This window comes from Drosophila biarmipes, chromosome 2L, assembly GCF_025231255.1.
Source record: "Drosophila biarmipes strain raj3 chromosome 2L, RU_DBia_V1.1, whole genome shotgun sequence".
NCBI classification, from domain to species: Eukaryota; Metazoa; Arthropoda; class Insecta; order Diptera; family Drosophilidae; genus Drosophila; species Drosophila biarmipes.
In genome coordinates, this window is record NC_066612.1 from 10297675 (window position 1) to 10317839 (window position 20165).

The 20165-nt window shown below is 41.8% G+C and overlaps 1 protein-coding gene across 2 annotated transcripts; it reads left to right on the forward strand.

Annotated features, from left to right (window-relative positions):
* Window positions 1-255: 255 nt before the first annotated feature.
* On the forward strand, window positions 256-19704 carry LOC108032613 (zinc finger protein Elbow). Of its 2 annotated transcripts, none has more exons than XM_017106547.3 (3): window positions 256-1401; window positions 16859-17702; window positions 18376-19704. In XM_017106547.3, exons 1-3 carry the CDS (start codon window positions 1333-1335, stop codon window positions 19140-19142), a joined length of 1680 nt encoding a protein of 559 aa, XP_016962036.1. In that variant the 5' UTR covers window positions 256-1332; the 3' UTR covers window positions 19143-19704. The 2 variants fall into 2 exon arrangements, with proteins under 2 accessions (XP_016962036.1, XP_016962037.1); XM_017106548.3 differs by having other exon boundaries at window positions 16862-17702.
* The last annotated feature ends 461 nt before the right edge of the window (window positions 19705-20165 follow it).

Sequence of the window (20165 nt, forward strand, 5' to 3'; positions counted from 1 at the left end):
GAGGTGCGCCGCACTTTTCCTCTCGGCCCAACTAGTTGGCTCTCTCGCGCTCTCCGGAAAAGGGGAGCATGGCCTCGGACAACAACAAAAGCACACTTGTTGAAAATGAAAACGGCCCCAAAACAACAAAGAGCGAACTGGTTTTGTGGCGAGCGCGAAAACTAGTGAGCGAGAGCGGCATGGAGAGTGGGCGAAAAGAGTGAAAAGAGCGAAAAGCAGCGTGCACGTCATGTTGTTTATAGATTTTTAGTCGAATTTCGTTATTTCACGTTTAAAGTTCGTACGTGCGCTGAACGGACGGACTGTTACGACCGGAGTGTTGTGTTGTGAGTGCGAAAGCGTAAAATCGGCCAGGCGGATATACACATACACATGCACTTCCCCAAAATCAAATAAAAAAAAAAATTCGAAAAAAAACGTCACACAATCGCCTGTTTTTTAAATCGTTTTCGAGTGATGATCTTTGTGCTTTATCAAAATTAGACTGAGTTCAAAACAAAGTATACATGTGAAACAACGCTAGCTAAGTGAAGTTAGCAGCAAACTTTTGGATAACCCCACGTTTCCGGAACCATCTTACGTACGTGCCTCATCATAAAACGCGCCCTCAGCGAGGCGTTCGAGCGGAACCACAAACCAAAAACGGCCAAGCCAAAGAAATCCATAAATGTATGTCTAACAAAAAAGGAAACCAATAAATAAGTACATAACAAGAAAAAAACCCATGCGTGAATCAACAAAAAGTTATATCCCAGCCAGAAAAGAAAGTAATGTGTAAATTCCTTTTTTGCACACACACATATCGTGCGCGTATAAATATTAAGAGCAGCCGAGGCAATTATAATACTTAATGAATTTATTGCACAATTAAAGCGAAGCCAACTAATAACAACAACAAATTAATATGCCGATGGCGTGAAAGTCACAACTCGACGCATGACAAGTCCCCCCTGCGCCGCAGCACTGAATTATTAATGAAATCGAATTACAAACAAAGCCCGGCCAGCGATTGCGAATCGGAATACGAATAAAAAACAAATAAATAATAAATAATCATAAATAAGTACACACATCAGCAAGAGCCGCGAAACGTGGACGGCTTAATCAGCGGAAAGTCAGGCAGCTGGAAAATATTGCAGGCCAGGCGCAGGCGCCGCTTTTCACACGAGTTGGCAGCACACGCCACATAAATTGGCATTTACCGTTAAGCGCGCACTGCCGTACTTTGCGGTCGGGACAAGCGGCAGCGGCAACAACAACCACAACCACTCAACACCTCCACCGAACCACCAAAGAAAAGCCGTCAAAGTGGATTTAACAAATTATAATAAAATGCTGCAATCCAGCAATCATCATTATTTAAGGCCGGATTATATGACAGCTGCAGCTGCCCCAACAGCGGTAAGCCCATCTCTTTGTCCCACTTTTAGGGGAATACAACGAAAGGGAAGTTTATCGTATTTATCGGGACCTATCGGTCAATTCAGCGATTACTTTTTGGGCAACCCTGCTTTAGATTGGAAAGCATACAATTTATTATATTAAAGACACGTCTATATAAACTTTTAATAAACTTCTGCAATTCATTTCCTATATTAAACAACGTTTCTATATATTTCCACACATATATTTTTTTAAGATTTCTTAAAAATATCCTTAATGGTATACAAAATGTTTCCCTTTTTAATAATTTTATCTTTTATTTATTTGATCTTTAACCATGCTAAACCTTGTTATAGCTTGACAAATGGATTACTGATTATATGAAATACCAGGGAAATACCTAAATCATTATGGTTTAAGTACAGTTATGGTACATTATACAGATCTTAACAAAAACACCCAATTCGTTACGTTCGATTTTAAAACTTATAGCCATGAATAACAAACTATCGACATTTCGGACATCTGAAATAGATTGTCGAGCCATATTTCACAAATAATAAAAATGTCGACTGTGAAGCACTCGCCACAGGCGAAAAACTACCTGTCCAATCTTCAGTTCCACCTCCTCCAAACTTCCAGAAGACTTTGGGCCATGTGCTCGCAAACGGAAATGTTTGCCGGGAGGGGAAGAAGGCAAATAGCGAATTCACAATCGTAGAACGATAAATTCTCCAATATCTGCACATAAAACTTATTTATGTTTGTTCACATTAAACTATGTAAATCCGTAGCCAAGTTGCCTCTGTGTCTGAAAGTGTTTAGAGAGTCGAATGCACCTCTGGAAATTGTATGTAAATTTATGGCGCGCCAAATTTGAATTTATAATGACAGAAAACAAATGCAATTTCGCACACACCGACACACACAGCCAGAGTTCGAGGAACTGTGGCAGTTAATCAGAGTCAAAGTTGTTGTGGTCCCCATTCCGCCCCCCGTGCCACTTTATCCGAACTATCTCTCTTCGAACTGCCGTGAGACTCATAAATTTTCATTTTAATTTGTTGAGCGCATTTTGTTCATAAAGAACGGAAGCAGTTTATGGCACCAGCACGATGAGTACATTCATTAACTGGGTAATTTGGAATAGCGTTTTCGGAGCTTACGTGATTTACGGATTTCGGCGGAGAGCCCCAGCCATCTCCATATTGGTCGTGTGAAAGCTTTTCAGCAGTGCAAATGAGGCAAAAACCATAAATCAACGGATCGTATCTCAATACGCAGGCCATGATGAACTGGTTCCGGTGCCAAGTGACTGACAGGTTCTGTGGGTCTGGGATTCATTACTCCTTAAGAGGCGGGCTTTAAGTCTTTTTAGCTTAAAGATAGTAGATTTTAGATATATATTATCAACATGTTTATAGAAACTGACCTAGTGATATCAATCAAGAATGATAGAACCCTGTTAACATATAATACTTTTCTTGCAAACCTATATGTGATATACGGATAGTATCTTAATACTCAGTCCATGATGAACTGGTTCGGGTTCCAAGTAACTGACAGATTCTAAGAATCTAGGATGACGTTTTAGTATTAGGTCTTAAAACTGGATCGAAAAATCTTTACAAACAATATTTAACTTAAAATGTACTTGAGTTTAACTTACCCGAACAAACCGAAACAATATACGATATTTTATTATCATAGTGTAACATTATCATGATAATATATAGCTGACATGTTTATAAAGACTGACCTAGTGATACCTGTTTAAGTACTATAATACCCTGTTAAGATATAATACATTTTTTATACAGACTTATATGCGAATTAAAATTGACGTGCGACGTGTTAAGTAAATTCAGCTCTACGTGTCTCCCGGTGACTGACTAACCTTCTTCTTTTGTGCTTTATGTGCGATACTATCTGCGAACACATAAATTATTCAATGATTAATGGCAGCTGTTTATAATTAATTATAATAAAATCAAATAAACTAAGCCTGACAGCTGTCAGTGTCATCATTTGTATATCTTTTATGTGGCGCCCCATAAAAGCGGCGGGACCGGGACAGAAAGAGAGATCTTCGAAGTGACTGTTGATAATTTGCTGTCACATGTTGAAAAATTACAAAACTTTTTGACCGAAAAAGGAAACGGCGTCGCAAAATGGAAATAAATGCGACTCGGAGCTATCTGTTGGGCAATAACTCAAAATCCGAACGTGAAAGTCACTTCCAGTTCGGCCGGGCTCATGTCAGAGCTTAACATGAGCTCAAGACCAGTCAGTCAGTCAGTCGGTCGGTTAAACTGACAGAGCGGCAGAAAAGGTAAATAAAGTGCAAATGTCAGCTGACCGCAAACATCATTAATATAATTAAATGTGTCAGTCAAGCGGCCATTTATGCAGTCGGACGTTCATTTCAGTTAACCACAGGCAGGTTGGCCGTGGCTTGGCTTGGCTTGCCCGGGTTTGGGCCGCCAAATGAGCCCAACAACTGGTCGGATCTGGCAGTTAAAGTGTGCGCTTGACATAACGGCTCTGTCTCGGGCCTTTTCCCCCGGCGAATTTTCCGCCACCTCCCCGCCGGTGGGCCATTCTTTCGGCTTTGTGTTTGCGTGTGGCTCTAATTAAAGTGTCATCAACAGCAGCAATGCCAGGCGGCGAGTAGAGTTGGCTAGTGATAAATTGCCATGTCTAGAGCTGTCATGTTAATTTTTTGTACTCGCACACAAATAATAGTTTTTGTCCAAAGTGTTAATTAATTCTTGGAACATTTTAAATATGTGAAAAGCGAGGCAGACAAGTGAAGTACAAGGTATACAGCGAAATTGTTATGGCACTCTAATTGGGGTTTGGCTGGGTTAAAAGTCAATTTACATGAAGCATTTATAATATTTGTGGGGCCATTAGAGGATTTAGCTTGTATAATAGGATGTCTTGTACTAACACTGTGATCTTATGGCATACAGAAAACAATAAAAAAAGCTCCTCAGGTCCTAACGAAAAAATCAAACATTGAACAACTGTTACTAGATCTAATACAGAGTTTTATAAATAAATTCCCCCATGCAATAATCTACTTGGTTTATTTTTAAAGCCCCTTATCAGCATTTAAAAATAAAGTATTAGTCACCTCATTAAATAAATACTGCACACTTACTAAATCAAAATTCACAGTAATCAATCAATCGATCTATCTATGAATAACATAGAATTAAGATTATCTGCAAAACCCTTGAGTTTATGGAGCGATAAGAAACCGATTAAGGACAGACCTAAAATAAACACTCATTGAATCGATATCTACTGCTGTTCATTAAGAAATTTATGGTACTTTACGGCGAGGGCATAAATTTAACGATCCAATTTCGTTAATAAGCGACTATAAATATCAAGTAAGTAATAGAAGGAGGCCGCAAAACTTAAACAGCAGCGTCCAACACAATGTTCCCGCTCCGTACTTGTGAGAGTACAATCAAACGGCATTTATCACTCGAAACTCAGACACCCGAAGCCCCCCAGCCACAGTCATAACCATTCATGGCGAATATCATTTTGAAAACTAAATGCTTGCGTATGTACAAATTGAATGGGTGAAACTCAATGAATTCATTTAAATGCACGCGAGGCAGCAGCTACGATAATGAATTGCAATCGCCGCTTTAACCGCAAAATAATAACCTGTTTTTTTCTCAGTTTTTTTTCCCCCGTCTATAGAGTTAAGTCGCGGCATTACAAATTATGGTCCGAGATAATCGATTTGGTGGTGGGGGGGACTGAAAAGGGGGCGAATGTGGGTTATAAAACAGTCAAAGTCAATAATCGTAAAATGCTCCAACAAATTAACCAATAAATTCATATAGAAGTAATCAAATTAATGTTCCCGCTGATAACTGTCAATTGCATTATCATCATCACCATTAACAGCATCAAGAGATGTGTCACAGATTTTATTGTTCGAAAAAACGGGTTGGTACAGTTTGGTAAAAATATATGCAGATTAAAAAAATACTGCACAAAAATCAAAATATATTAAAATAAACAAGTATAAAAGATGGATATTTTAATATATATTAACTGACATTTTAAATGCATTATTTCGAAAGCGATTTTGCACTCCACATCGCGTATTCAATTATGCCCAAGCACATGCTTATGCCGTCACCATGTGACAATCGGTGTTTACCTTGCACATTTTACCAAATTGCTTTTAAAGCCAGGGCGCAGAGTGAAAAAAGACCCCTGTAATTCCCCCATGTCCAAAGCAAACGCTTGACCGTTACGGCGGCGTTCTTAATGCCTGGTAATCTGGTGAAAATTAAATGGGTTTCAAATGGTATCAATCATTAAGTTGGTTGCCACACAGCACGGGGCGTATGAGTGATTGCCATAAATTTGTGTATAAATATTAATCAGTTGGCCGCCCCAAAAGCCCCGCACAAAGAGCCACAAAAGAGATCATTGGAAAAATAGGGCTTTCAGGGCTCAACAAAACATTTGACACTAAATGCCATACAAATTGCCTTTGAAGCCCGAGCCGAAATTTCAAAAGAAGCCCCAAAGCATTCAAGAATACGTATTCCTATGTGGCTGACCCACAGGCAAAGGAAAACCCGCACGGAAAAGGTATCAAAAGAAATAGGCTAAAAGTGTAATGCTGATAAGCCCACAAAGCGGTCAAACTGGCGCCTTTTCTGGGGTCCCCAGAGGGGGAGCGACAGTTTCAATCAAATCAGCCCACCGAATGGGCGGAAAACAAATAAACAATCAATCTCAATCACATCAATTATGCGCTGAAACAACTTGTGAGCCATCAAAGCCCTGTTATCATCGGGTATTTCGTTTATTTCCGTTCAGCCTTTCGGGGGACACATTTGGTTTTTTCGGCCGTACACTTTTTATTTATTCTACCGCGATGTTAATCATTTTAATTGGCGCCACTTGAACGGGTCGCACTCTGTGTGAGTGTCTGATTGGTGTCCATTAATTTTGTGGCAGTCATTTGAAAGCGTTTCAAATTACTTTTCGTGTTGCAAGCTGGTCTCAATTTACAGCCAGCACCGAAAGTGAAAGTGACCGGCGCTGGCACTTTCGACCGATTGCGATAAAGAAATTATGGCCGAGACGTCACAGAAACACTACAAAGGCCAACAAAAATTAAATTGGCCATAAATTAACCGTAATCATTATCTTTTGATTTAAATAATGTGAGCCAGCTGCTCATGCAATGAACGAGGTGTTTCCTTAAAACTTGCTTTAAAAGCAAAAATTAGTATTTTTAGTATTTTAGTATTTTCCATGTACCTTACCAATCGCTTTACTTTTTGTTTTGTTTTAAAATATTGAATTGAAGCCTTCAAGAGCGACAGACACTTGGCAGAAATGTTATCCCTACTTTGTTAATTTTATTTGCGGGCACAAAAACAATGAAATATGCCCCATCAACAAAAGAGGCGAAAAAGTTCATTTAAATACCAACTGACATGTGTCAAAGTGACACTTTTTGATTGCTATTCGGTTACAAATTTCTAGCTCTTCTTGGCTTTCGTTTTCCCTTCATTTTGTTGTCTTTCGACTGCCGTTGACACTTTCGGATACCCCCGCCCCCACCAGACTCACTTAGATAGACAGTGCTTGTGACACTTCAAGGCAAAAATGGCAAGGTTGGAGTATACAAAACAAAAATAAAAGAAAACGTATAGGGAAAATGAATTAAAGATACTGTCACAGTTTTTACTTTCCAATGACTTGGATGTCATGTCAAATGTCACGTTGGAATAACATCCGTTTGAGTAACGCAGGGAAATGCCGATGACAGAACCCATGAATGTGATGGTAATCATATGTCAAATTTTTGAACAAGTGCCCCGCTTGAGTTTGAAAGAAAAATTATAATAATAATTTAATTTAAATTCTTAGAATTAACTGGTGGGTTTGCAGCTGCATTATGGCTAATCACATTTCTTTAGATAAGGAAAAGAGCCCTGTGAAGGGTAGGAAGTGCATCGGGTTGTTACAGAACAATGCGATGCACATCTCACGCCTTTGCAATTTTCCCAGGCTGGCCGTGTGCGTTATCACGTGTCAAATATCTGGCTCGGAACAAAGGCTTTCCACACTCCTCGTGTGTGGGTAGCGTCTTTATCGAGGGAATCGAGGGGGCCCTGCCTATTCAAATTAGCCGAGCGAGTGTTGCGAATAAAATTTACCTACTGCAATTCATTTATTCAGCTGTCTCCGCTGTCTTTTTGGCTTGTCGCCCTGTCATTTCGGCGTACTTTGGCGAATAAAAAATACAACAAACGGTGCGCCTTATTTTTTTGTAGTTCTTTCTTTGGCTTATCGCAGCGAAAAAATCTAGCGAAAGGCGAGATCCCCCTTTTTTGCCCGCCAAAAACCCCTTTCCCCTGCCCATGTGCTGTTGTTGGTTGCATTGCTCGCGTTATTTGGCTCTATTTGCATATTTTCGCATTTTATTATGCAGACAGGCAGAAGGCTTTAGAGGGGCGGCCTGGGCGGCGAAAGGGGTTGCCAGAGAAGAGGCGTCAGCACGTCATTCAGCCGCACCCCCCGTCTCCGTAGCGCCCCTCGAAGAGCCCACTGCTTCAGTTTCGTTTTTGGAATAGACAGGCCAAGTGCATTTTTTATTCGCGAATCGCAGCTGCACGGTAAGAAAATTGGCCTATGTTGATGGTTTTTATTTAGTTAAATTTAAGGATCTATGCTAATATGCTGGTGGCCAACATTTTGATCGAATCTTAAAGCGGCAACCTTATTTTTTCCAAATTTCTTTGAGGCACGTTGGTGTTCCATTACAAAAGATTACAAATATTGCAATTTCTTTAACAAAACGGAATTTTTTTACTGTGCACTGGTCAGGGGTTGGGTAGATGGGCCAACAGCTGTGCAACACAAAACTGTCAGTTTGGCAGAAACGGCGCGAAGTGCTAAAATAGTGGAAGATCCCACTCTCTATCTCCATCTATCTGTCTCCCTCTGCCCCACTAGTCCCGTCTCTTTCCTGCTGTCAGAGTTGACTGGCAACGGAAGTGCAACAACAATTTGTTTTCCTTTACCAAGCTTTCAGCTTGTCGTTTCTGTACCGCTATCTATTGGATATGTACAGTGAACAATGGATTTAGCGGATTACATATTATCAGAGAAGTGTACTTCTGATATAAAATGTTTAAGTAATTAAATATATACTTATTACACATTAGTTTGTATATTGTGAAGTCTAATCAAGCCACAAAAAAGATACATTTGCATGTTACTCACCTTTTCAGCAAATAAAACCTATATTTCACTGTAAAACTTCCTTTCAATCTAGCTACGGAAATGAAAGAAAATGTCGAGAAACTTTATTAACACTCGAAAACATAAAAACTTACCAAGCCTGCAACAAAATGAAATTAATTTTAAGGTGTTGTTAAAAAAAATGCAAATCAAACACGCAAGGGAGAGGGTAAAATGAATTATGCCAAAAACAAGGGGGCTACAAGTGCCACAGAAAGCATAATCAGGATCAAGAGGCGTGGCGGGCGGGATGCTGACAACACTTGTCAACGCAACTGTAGAGCGGCATAATTATAAATAACACGTAATTAACGCGATGCCAAATGCGAGTGACACCTCCGAGCGAGCATTTTGTGGGCCGGGGCGGGTCTGATCCGCATCTTCTGGCTCATCGTCAGCGGCAGACACTTAGAGAAATGGTCCCTCCTATTTAAATGATGAAAAATCTCAATATCAAAATGTCATACTCCATGAGATAAAGATGCTGAAGAAGAAGTATTCATTTATTTAGAACTGAGTTTATACAACAATTTCATTATAAAATGGGGCAAAAACGAGCCATGCGAAAAAATCGATTTCATAATGCATTCCTCGAGAACCCTTCTTTGGGAATGCATGTGTCTCAAATCTAGTTTTTAAATACATTTATCACGACTATTCGTGAAGTGTGGTTTGGCATTTTGACAGGCCAACCAAGGCAACAACCCGTCGACAGCCAACAATGCCAGCGAGACACCAATAACACTGCCTTCGCAGTGGACTAAAATAATAAAGTGTCGTTGGATGCATTATGCGATCGCAATTCGCGATGGTCTCCATTGCATCAGGTGTGCGGGGCTGGGAGAGGGATGGAAATTTCATTAACGCTGACAACTTGAAATGCTAATTATTGTCAAATTAATTTAGTCAGCTGTCGGCTTAAAGATTTTTCTTAATAAAATAAAATCGAGAAAAAATGAGCGACAAACTCGGCGCGGATCAGTCGGAAAGTAGGAATTAATGAATGCCGCATGTGGGCACAGGCATTCAATTCACTTGACAGCAATGACAGACACCTTTTGCTTGGCTTTATGCTAATTTGCCAGGCCAACAGCTGCCACAAAATACACAGGCACGTAAATGCGAATTCCGCTAAATGGGGGGAATAAAATATCGAAATTATTGTTCTTGACGAACAACAAAGATTTGTGGTGAAATAATCGGATGTGAGTGTGTGTCGTGGGGGGCGGGAAATCTACATTTGAATTCTGTGAACCCCTCATGATCCAGTTTGAGGTGCTAAACAGTGTGCAAACACTTTACTCAACAGTCTTATTAAATCAAACAAGCTTATACGGGATGACAGCTAGTCAGATTCTCGGAAGCCAAACCATATTGTATTTTAACATATTTCTTAAGTATTCCTTTGCGGTATCAACTGAATTAAAAATTTAAATATTGCGCCATCACATTGAATGATTTGTGGAATATTCCCATTTTATTTGCATAAATCTTAATAAAGAGGCTCTATTTATAACGCTGATAAATGCAGGCATTTAAAAAGCCAACCTTATGTGAGGCAACATGTCAAATAAATAAGATTAAATAAGTGTTCTACTCATCCACAAGGAATGCCCAAGTCAAATAATTATGTTTGTGATTATAACAATGAACCGCGTTTGCATAACCCTCGCAGCTGTTTATTCCGTATTTATTTACGCATTTAGGGGTATCTACACCAAATATAGCCAGGGGCTTTTGTTTTCGCTGCGGGAGGAAGTACGGCCCGTCAGAAAGTAACGCCCACGCTGACGCATTTCGTCGCAAAGCTGGACAGAGGCTGGCAGGTGACGGGCGCACGTTGCGTATGATTGATAAACACGTTGTCCAAAATTATGGATTCGGGGGCTATGTGCACAGATAGAGAGGGCGCGAATCGAAAACGTAAACACCATTTAGCCGGGGCAGCGGCGCTAATCCAAGAGCAACCTTGAGAGGCCTCATCTTCGAGTCGCCTTTTATTTGAATTTATTTCTATTTTTCACCGCTGCCACATGAGTGATGAGCAGCATAATGGAATATGCCAATTGGCGTTGACATAAAATAAAACGACACTGCCAGCCGCAGGGAAGTGAGATTAAGTGATATATCTGCAAAAGAGTGTTTGCTTGTTGAATTTTTCCCTCATTCCGAGGCAATTAGTTTTGCTTGGGGTTATGGGGTTAATTGTGTTGCGTATACGCACTGTGTTACCCACAGACAGTGATGTAGCACCTAGGCAAATGGCAAAACTAAGGCTATTGAACTTCCTAAACAATGGGATTCATAAACATACCGCAAATACAAAGCCACAGTCGTCAATATTTATTATTCCGTCTAGCACAACATTCTCCTATATGATTAACCCAGAAAATGTGACAAGTTCCTCTGTTTTAAGCCCCAAATATTTATTCTCATCCCCCAATTACCCAAATCGCTTTTGTTTCCTAATCCAACTCACCCACCTGGGCAACTAAATAAGGCTCACCCGACAAAAGATAGAAAAAATATTCGCCATGCAAATAGAAAAGCCAGCAACAACAAACTAATTTGCACAGCAACACTAAAAAAAAAGCGCACAAAGATAAGTAAGCAAAAAATGCTGGTAGGGGGGAAAAACAGTGAGGAATGCGGCGACGAAAAACAAATGTTTGCATACACAGCTCTGGAAACCGAAAAGCGAAAAAAGGCCAGCTATGGAAAATGCAGCAGCAGCGGAGGAGCCATAACAACTGCCAACTGACAACTAAATAGACACGTAATGTTGACAAAAGTCTGACATGAAATCTAACAGAGAAACAAGACACGACCCCAGCCAAGTTTTGCGAGAGGCCCCATGGAGTGGGGCCACTGGCTCCGAACGAAAGAAAGAGTGACACATGAAAATGGCATTAATGTGTCACTCAAAGTGCACCCAGCAACTGCAGCAGCAAGCCACTGTGACAATTGCAATGATATGGCTGACAGTTGGGGACTCTCATGCAACGTCTAAAATTGCAACATTGTCTAACGCCAAGTGCTCTTCACAGGCGGTGGCAACTCTGTGCCATGCCGTATAGATGTCGGGCTTTCGAGTGCCAGGGATGGCCTCGTCGGAGCTCGGCTTTATTTGCTATTTTTCCCCTCTGCCTCCCTCCATCTCCGTGTGTTGGCCCGCGTTTGACAGTCAAATGACGCTGTCGGCTGTCAATATGACAAGTGTCAGTTGTGCGGCAGTTGACAGTTAATGTGACAGCGTTTTGTGTTTCTCTCATTGTGCTGTGCCAGGCCGGCTGAAAATAAACCAACAGGCATATTGAATTGCAGTTGCGGTCGGACAGTCCGGGCGGGAAACGGGGTTACGCTTGAGTAAAGGGGCTAATCACTAGTGACCTTTGACGTGTGCTTCGATTCCTTACAGGGTTGCCACCCTGCGAGAGGGTTTGACGTTTTTGACAGAACCAATCAAAGGTTTTACTCCCACAGAGATTCTAATATAAATATACTAATTATAACTTAAAGTTACAGATATTTTAACTGGATTAAATGCACTAAGACTTATGTAATCATCTGTAAAAAAAACAATCATCTAAAAACGTGGCACCACAATTCACGATGAATCATTTAATTCAACTTGGGCCCCGAGCTCTTAATATTTTTATAGCCATTTATGCAAATTTTTCTTCTACATTTATATTTGTTCTTCTTTCGCCCAAGCAGGCAAAATTTATTATCACCCAAAACGAACAAAAAACGTATATAAGCAGGCGTATACAAAAAGGTGTTAACAGGCGGAATGCATAATATGTATAACGACAGAGTACCCACTCCCAGTGTCAGGGTCTTGGGGCAACACGATATAGGGCGCCCCGAGAAGAGAGAAGAAAATACAAAGTCTGCATAAAGTTTTATACCATTTTTATCGCTTATTTTATAATTCCCCAGCAAAACTGCAAGGGCGTCTTAAAAAAACTGAGTCAGGGGCTGGGTTGGGTTGGGCTGAGTTCAGTTTTGGGTGCTGGTTGGGGGTTTGGGGGCTTAGCCTGGAGGAAGGGTCTGCTAAAGACGTTGCCGTTGGCTTATGCAAAGCGTCGTCGACGATGGCGGCGGCACACAATTTCCGCTTTTTATGCTTATCCTGTAATTCATATTTATAGCAGCTATTTCTGTATCGTAATGTGTGCGAGGGAAAGAAATTTCCTGAGCCGCAGAATCTTTGAAAATTGCATTTTACAAAATATATTGCCAGCAGAGTGTGATAAAAGAAGAAAGAGAAGTGCCGGGCCAGATAGATCTCAGAATCCATTATAGATAAGTTTTATTGCTGTTTACTAGCGAGTAAATCAAATGGCTCGCAGGCCACACAAGTAACCAGACATTAAAGCTACTTAAGTTCAATCTCTAAAAATTGATTTAAGTACTCTCTGCCTGGCTTGCTTCCAATCAATCTACAATACCTTTCGGCAAAGCTTCAAAAGTGAATCGATCAATAGCTTCAATTTGAGAAACAACAAGCCAAAGTCAACAATCCATCTCGAATTTTACCGAATCGAACTTATCCCCCCGTTGGCTGTCATGTCAATGTTTCACCATAAAAAAGAAACACACAAAGTTTCAACATTTTGTTTGTCATATTAACATAAAGTATGATTTTTCAAGGGCCCTCTAAGTGCGTGAGCCCCACTCTTCGCCTTCGACCTCTTCCCCCGATCGACCCAAAAGCTTCGCGTGCCGCTTTTATTTGTTTATAATTTACTTCGTTTTTATTTACCATAGACTCTTTTATTGTTTCAAGTCTACGTGCGATGATGACTTAAGTATGTCGATGTGTCATACTTCTCAAATGTTGAGTGTACTCAAGGGGCTGGCGGGGCGAAGTAGCTTATGGCACTATAAAATAGTTTGACACATTTAGCTTTTCTTGTTAATTTGTATAATACTTCAGGCATTTGTCGGCGACACTTGTGTGAAATGCTAAGCAAATAGCGCGATGATGAATGGTTGTTGGGGCCGAGATCTTGGAGGATCAACTTGACAGCCTTGGAAATCGATTGTTAGGAAAAATCCTAGACCCAATCCGCAGCCGACTAGGTGTCACAGCTCCATTTTTTTTCCCCGGTCCAACTTCACACACCTTTAAAATAAAATTAGCATTAAAAAATGTATGTGGGCAAGCGATAATAAATCAAATGAAATCATGACAGCTGAGAGTGTTTAGTTCAGAGCGTCTAATTAAATTATACGCACTTAACAAGCGGCTGTGACTTGATTGTGCAAAGGCATAACTAAATGCATTTCAGTTGAGGTTTCATTTCAACTTGCTCAGCCATGACTACGGTTGTTGTCGTAGTCACTTGTTTTTATTGCCGCACTCAGGTCGTTGTTTGTTTACCTTGTTAGTGTCGATGTTTTGTGCACACATTTTTCACAAGGTGTAACATTTTAATTATCACAATGCTCATAATTTAAACGTATTACGCTTTTTCATTTCTCATTTTCCACTGGCTCCTAGGAGCTAATTAAGTGTTAAAAATACTTACGTGTTTCTTCTGAGTTAAATATTCTCGACTTTTAGCGTGTTCATAAAAAAAATCATTCTAGTCCGCATAGTAAACATTTTCGATGGGCAAAGTTACACCAGCGTGGAAGTTGATTCCTATAATTATCCCCAACTTGGCCCCAATTACGGAGTGATCGGGTCAGAGACAGGGTAATAATTCCGCCCCGCTCCGCACAAGTCAATTGACGTGCTCACATACAAATAAAATATATCTACGTTTTATGAAGCTCTATTGTCCAATCGTAAATCAAACAAGCCCCATATGGCCCATTCTATTGGCACACACGTTCGCATGAGCCTACATTCCTACCGCTGGGACTGGGAAATATTTATAAACTAAATCACAAACACAACACAAAATGTGCGACACGAATATGCGTAATACCGAAAATCAATACGGAAACTTTATCAACATGATAATAAATTATGACTAATTGTGCTAAAAACGAGACGAAATGGAGTGGGGACTGCCCGGCCCTCTGCTTGCGCCAATAATTAATAAAGTGTTTGGGAGGAGTGGGATTTTGGAAGGGGGATGGGTATATCCAGACAAAGTCAAATATATGGGGTTCTATTACTCGTTGACTAGGGGTATAAACTGAATTTGCTATTAAATGGTCAATATTATAAGGAAGAATTCAAAAAAATGCATAATCTAATAATCTAAAAATTGAGTTTTACTTTTAAGATATTTTAATATATTTATTTCATTGAAAACCAAGCGACTATTAAAATAAAAAATCTTCCTTAAGGTATTATAATAGTGTTTAAAAGTGTATCCTGAAATACTACCTACTTTTTTTTAACCCACCTTAAATCATTTCATTTTTTACTGAAAGTTGTTTTTATTTAATGATACTTTTAAGCCCTTCCATTCTCTCCATTAAATGAAGGTTACTCCTTTCCTGAGCACACAAGCACTCTGATTACAGGGCATCCAAAGTACCCTTAAGTACCGATAAGAAATTTTGCCATTTTTACAATAGTATCGTAATAATTTATGGCGGCCCATTGAGTGTTATAAAAGCTTCAATATTTTGTAGTTTACGACTTGCGCCAGTTGGGCGTAAGCGTAATTACGCTCCCATACACACGGACACACCGAGTGTATAGTACGTCATTATTTTCGATGTGGCTGGGGACGGGGATGGGGATGGGGATGGGTGTGCATATGGATGTTGTAGTTGGGCGATGAGTTATGGACGCTCAACTCTCGCCTCAGTTTCGGGTTTTCCCTTTCCGCTTGGGCTTCTTCTTCTGCCGCTGCTGCCGGCCATAATTTATGGCATGCGGCGAAATGAATTTTATTGCAAAAACCGTGTTTCGTGTTTATGGCACAAACTGTGAGTGGGCAATATTCATTTCATTTATGCACACTTATAACTACGATCGACTGCAATTCCAGCTTTGTCGGCACTCGCTGGGTGCCCCTTTGTACTGCTCAATCGGTAATTCTCACTCGTATAGCTCTAAATGCTGATATATACGATCGTTTTTATGGCACTTCTATATATAGGATGACTGGAAGTGCCCATATACTCATAATTCGAAGCCCTCAGTTGATAAGCAATAAGCATAAAGTCATTCAAAATTGTGGACAATGGCGTAGTATTACGTTTACTTTTATTTAGGGTTGGAATTCCCAAAACTCAAGTAATGGATCTCTGTTAAACATGGAAATAGGTTAAAACTTCGTGTGTCCTTCGTTTAACCACTCTTTTTAGAACTTAAAGTCTAATGCCTAAGAACCCTATTGAAAAAGTAAAAACTATGTACCTTTTTCCCATAAATATTTCCACATATCCTACTATTTACCTAACCCCCAACTCAACCCATTTTCACACCACCACTGCCCCCCACATAGCTTTGGCACTTGTTTATTGCGCAATATATCTCGAATGGCTAATAATTTCATTAGCCTAATTGCTCAACTGGAAATGACCGTAAAACCCGATGAAAGCTGATTAAATGTTATTAGCATTAGCTCTGCTTATAATTATAGAAATCGAGTAAGATGGATTGGATTCGGCGATAAGAGCCACTAAATAAGTTTAGCGGAGTTCTTGAGGTTCGGAATGCAATCTAGCTAGAGACCAGTTTGTGCCACACATTTTTCAAATTAAAAAAGTTGTAATCTGTCAATCCCAAAAAATTTATCAGCTTTGCTACGCCCTTATTTTATTTTTTTGCCCTCGAACCAAGTAAACTAACACTCCCGGGGGTGTAGTTAGTTGTTTTCCAACGACAGAGCCTTCCATATTTATGTGTTTCTATATCTTTCCATTCGACTTTTTTTGGCAAACACTTTAATGGCCTCATAATTCCCTTTATTCTGTTGTGGGATTATAAATATTTACGACCATAGGCCTGTTATTTATGTCGCCTAAAAGGGGGCACGAAGCGGAGTTGCACGAGTATTTCAAGATCGCACCAGTTTTTTTGCGGCGAAAGATAAAGATCTGGGGCAGAGTCAGCAAAGAAGTGTTTGCCGAACAAAGTAGACGCAAAGACAATAAGGACCTGCAAGATCTTATCGGCGAGGCACAAAACGCACGATATTGTACCGATACACAAATTTAACCCTCTTCTCTGGTTTCTTCTTTTTTTTTCACCCAGCAGCTGGACAACAAAAGCAGTCCGTTGGCGCTATTGGCCCAAACATGCAGCGCCATCGGAGCGGATACCACAAACCCCAAGCTGCTGGCGGCGAACATCGAGAAGTCCACAAAGCAACTGCAGCACCAGCCCAAGGGATCCAGCGGAGGAGGTGGCTCGGGCTCGGGTGCGGGTTCGTTTGGCCTGGGCCAGCAGACATCAATGGACGGCAGTGGACGCGATAAATCCTCGCCGGTCAGCAGTCATTCATCCAGCGTCAGCACCGGCTCCGTGGAGCAGCAGCAATTGCCCATGGCCCATGGCAGCAGCAGCGGCAGCAGCAGCAAGCCCACCCCAACCACCTTTAAGCCCTACGAGCCGAACAACAACATCAGCAACATGACCACGGCAGCCGTCGATTGCGGCGCCACAAATCTCAGCAGCAGCAGCAGCAGCAACCCCAGTGGCCAGCAGCGGGTTAAGACCCCCAAGACGACGGCGAACGGCGGTGGCCAGCGCTGCGACTCGAACCAAAGTGCCAGCTCGCACAGGGAATCGCCCACGGCAGCTGCGGGTTCGCTCCGAAGGACCCCCACCTCGGGCCTGGGCGGCGGTGGTGGGCAGCTCAATGGAAGTCCCGGCCTGCCGCCCACTTCGGCGTCCGGTCGCAGCAGCTCCAAGGAGTCGGCCGCCATGCACAGTCCCAGTGCAGCGGCAGCGGCTGCGGCGGCGGCGGCCCAAATCGCCAGCTCGAACCGCCTGCAGGAGGCCGCCCTGGCCGCCGCCAAGGAGGCCAGCTATGTGAAGGCCCTGCACGCCGCCAGCCAGCAAGGATCCGCAGCTGCTGCGTCCTATTATCCGCCCGGTGAGTGCAGCCAGAAATTGTGGGTGGGAGTAGGATTAGGTGGGCACTATCAGTCGATTACGTTCTATACACCACTTAAGAGGCTTTGGACTACAGAACAAGCATAGGGAAGAGGTCTCAAATTTTCCATTTTTTTACGAATAAGGTTTTTTTTTATTTCAAGTTGAGTTGTTTTAAACTAACCAACCATTATCTTATAATTTAAAAATATTTATCAATTTTGAAATTTAAAAAAAAAAAATTAATGAAGGTTGCTGGACTACAATTTAAGAAGTGTATTCTTAGTGAACTCTAAGCAGAGGCTCTCCTTAGAGCTTTATGCGCTATATTCATAACTATGTCCTAAAGCAGACCTGTGACCTACTTTCTAAGTATGGATTGAACCTCTTAACATCTAAAAATATATTGGTGTATATAGTAAAGCTTTCTTAAATTGTTAGACTTTAGGAGATGATTGCCCCTCACCATTCCTTTGTGGGATTCTAAAAGTATGCAACATGAAATGTTATTTTAAAACACTTCCCAAGAGTAACTCCTGGATTATCAAACTTACTTTTTAGGCGATGGAGATATTATGAAATATATCTTAAACGGAAAATGATATATTTTAATTGTATAAAATGCATTATAAGATTGAAGATTGTCAACTTACTCGACTACGATTCTATTACAGGTTACGGCAGCCCCTATTCCATGGACTTGATGGCCGCCAGTTCGCTGATGTCGCCGCACCACGCCATGTTCAAGGCGTCGGCGATGAATCCGTATCTGAACTACGCCCGCATGAAGGGCCTGACGGAGCAGTCGATGATGGCGGCCACGCCGAATGTGTGCCGGGATCCCTACTGCACGGGATGTCCGGCCAGTCCGCACTACATCAACAAGGCCTCCGGCCAGCCCTGTCCGGCGGGCTGTCCGCAGTGCGAGGGAGCTGCAGGTGCTGGCAGCGGAGGAGGCGGTGGTGCAGCCAAGTCCAGTAACTCCCAGGCAGGATCGGGATCGAGTGCGGCAGCAGCGGCGGCTGCGGCGGCAGCCTCCTCGTACCACGCCCAGTTGGCCGCCCTGGCCGCCGCCTCCCAGATGCCGTATGTGTGCTCGTGGATAGGCAGCGATGCCGCGTACTGTGGCAAGCGGTTCGGCACCTCCGACGACCTGTTCCAGCATCTGCGCACCCACACGGCCTCCGTGCCGGATGCGGTACTGAGTGCAGCGGCCGCCGGCGGCATACCGCCCAACCACCCGCTGTTCCAGCGCACCTACCCCACCCCGCCGCTGAGTCCGCTGTCGGCGGCCCGCTACCATCCCTATGGAAAGCCCTCGATGCTGCCGCCCTCGCTGGCGCCGCCCGGCATGCCCGGACTGCCCCCGCACCCGGCCCTGGCGCAGTACTTTGCGCCGTACTCGTTATACGGTCCCCGGATGGGATCCTCGCATCCGTAGTAGGCGGCCGACGAGCCTGCGCGGGGCGGATGTCCTTCGGCCTTAAGTCAAACCCATCATTTCTCTTGAGTCGTCGTCGTATCTCTATGTGTTTTTTGGTGTATATGTATGACTCACTCGTGAAACGAAAAGCTAGTGATCTAATGTACTGTAGTTACATACAAATGTGTTTACAACTTAGCTTAAGAAGTCTAGCGCCTAGATATTAATCTATATAAATATCGATGATATATATATACGAGTATAGAGTGCAGCACATCAAATATCGCTCGTCCTTGTGTGTCTGTGTGTTTCGCGTGGCTGCTACTAAACGCATATGGTAATTTTAAAATTATTTATTATATTCAGGCGAAACGATTACAGAATTAACGAAACGAAGTGAAATGAAAAGATTGTCCAAAAACTTAAAGTTGTAAAATTCTTGTAATATATATGAGTAACTGCTTATAATTAATTCTATATACATATAACTATACATAACTGTGTAATTATGAACAATATTTTAATGTTCAATTAAGTCACTACAAAGAAATCAATAAATCAAAGAAAATTAAATACCAAATACGTTTTCTCTTCTTTGAGCAAGCAGATGAAGGGGAATATGGAAATGTTCTAATAAAAGGTTTGTTTGACCTACTAGTTTAAGAATTATCTTATATTTATAGCTTATTCTGAGCTTCTTTTTTCAGTCAAAACTGTCACTAACTGTTGGCCACAGACCTAAACCAGATGCCTAAACCGTATCGCCAGCGCTTTAAGTCATGGCCAAAGGCAAACAAGAGCAAGCGAAAAAATATATGTATAGTAACGTATCCATTGGCTCACAAATCATAACATTTCGGTTACGTTTGCCGCTAAATTATACGGGGCGAGCTACTGGCACAGCTACTGCTGCACACACACGGCAAGGCAGTAAATCAAATTTTATATTTCCCCAAAAAGAAGTTGAGAAATGGTAGGTGGAACCTAAGGGGCAGGCAGCAGGCAGCGGGCAGGCAGGCCCACACAGTTGACTGGCAATAG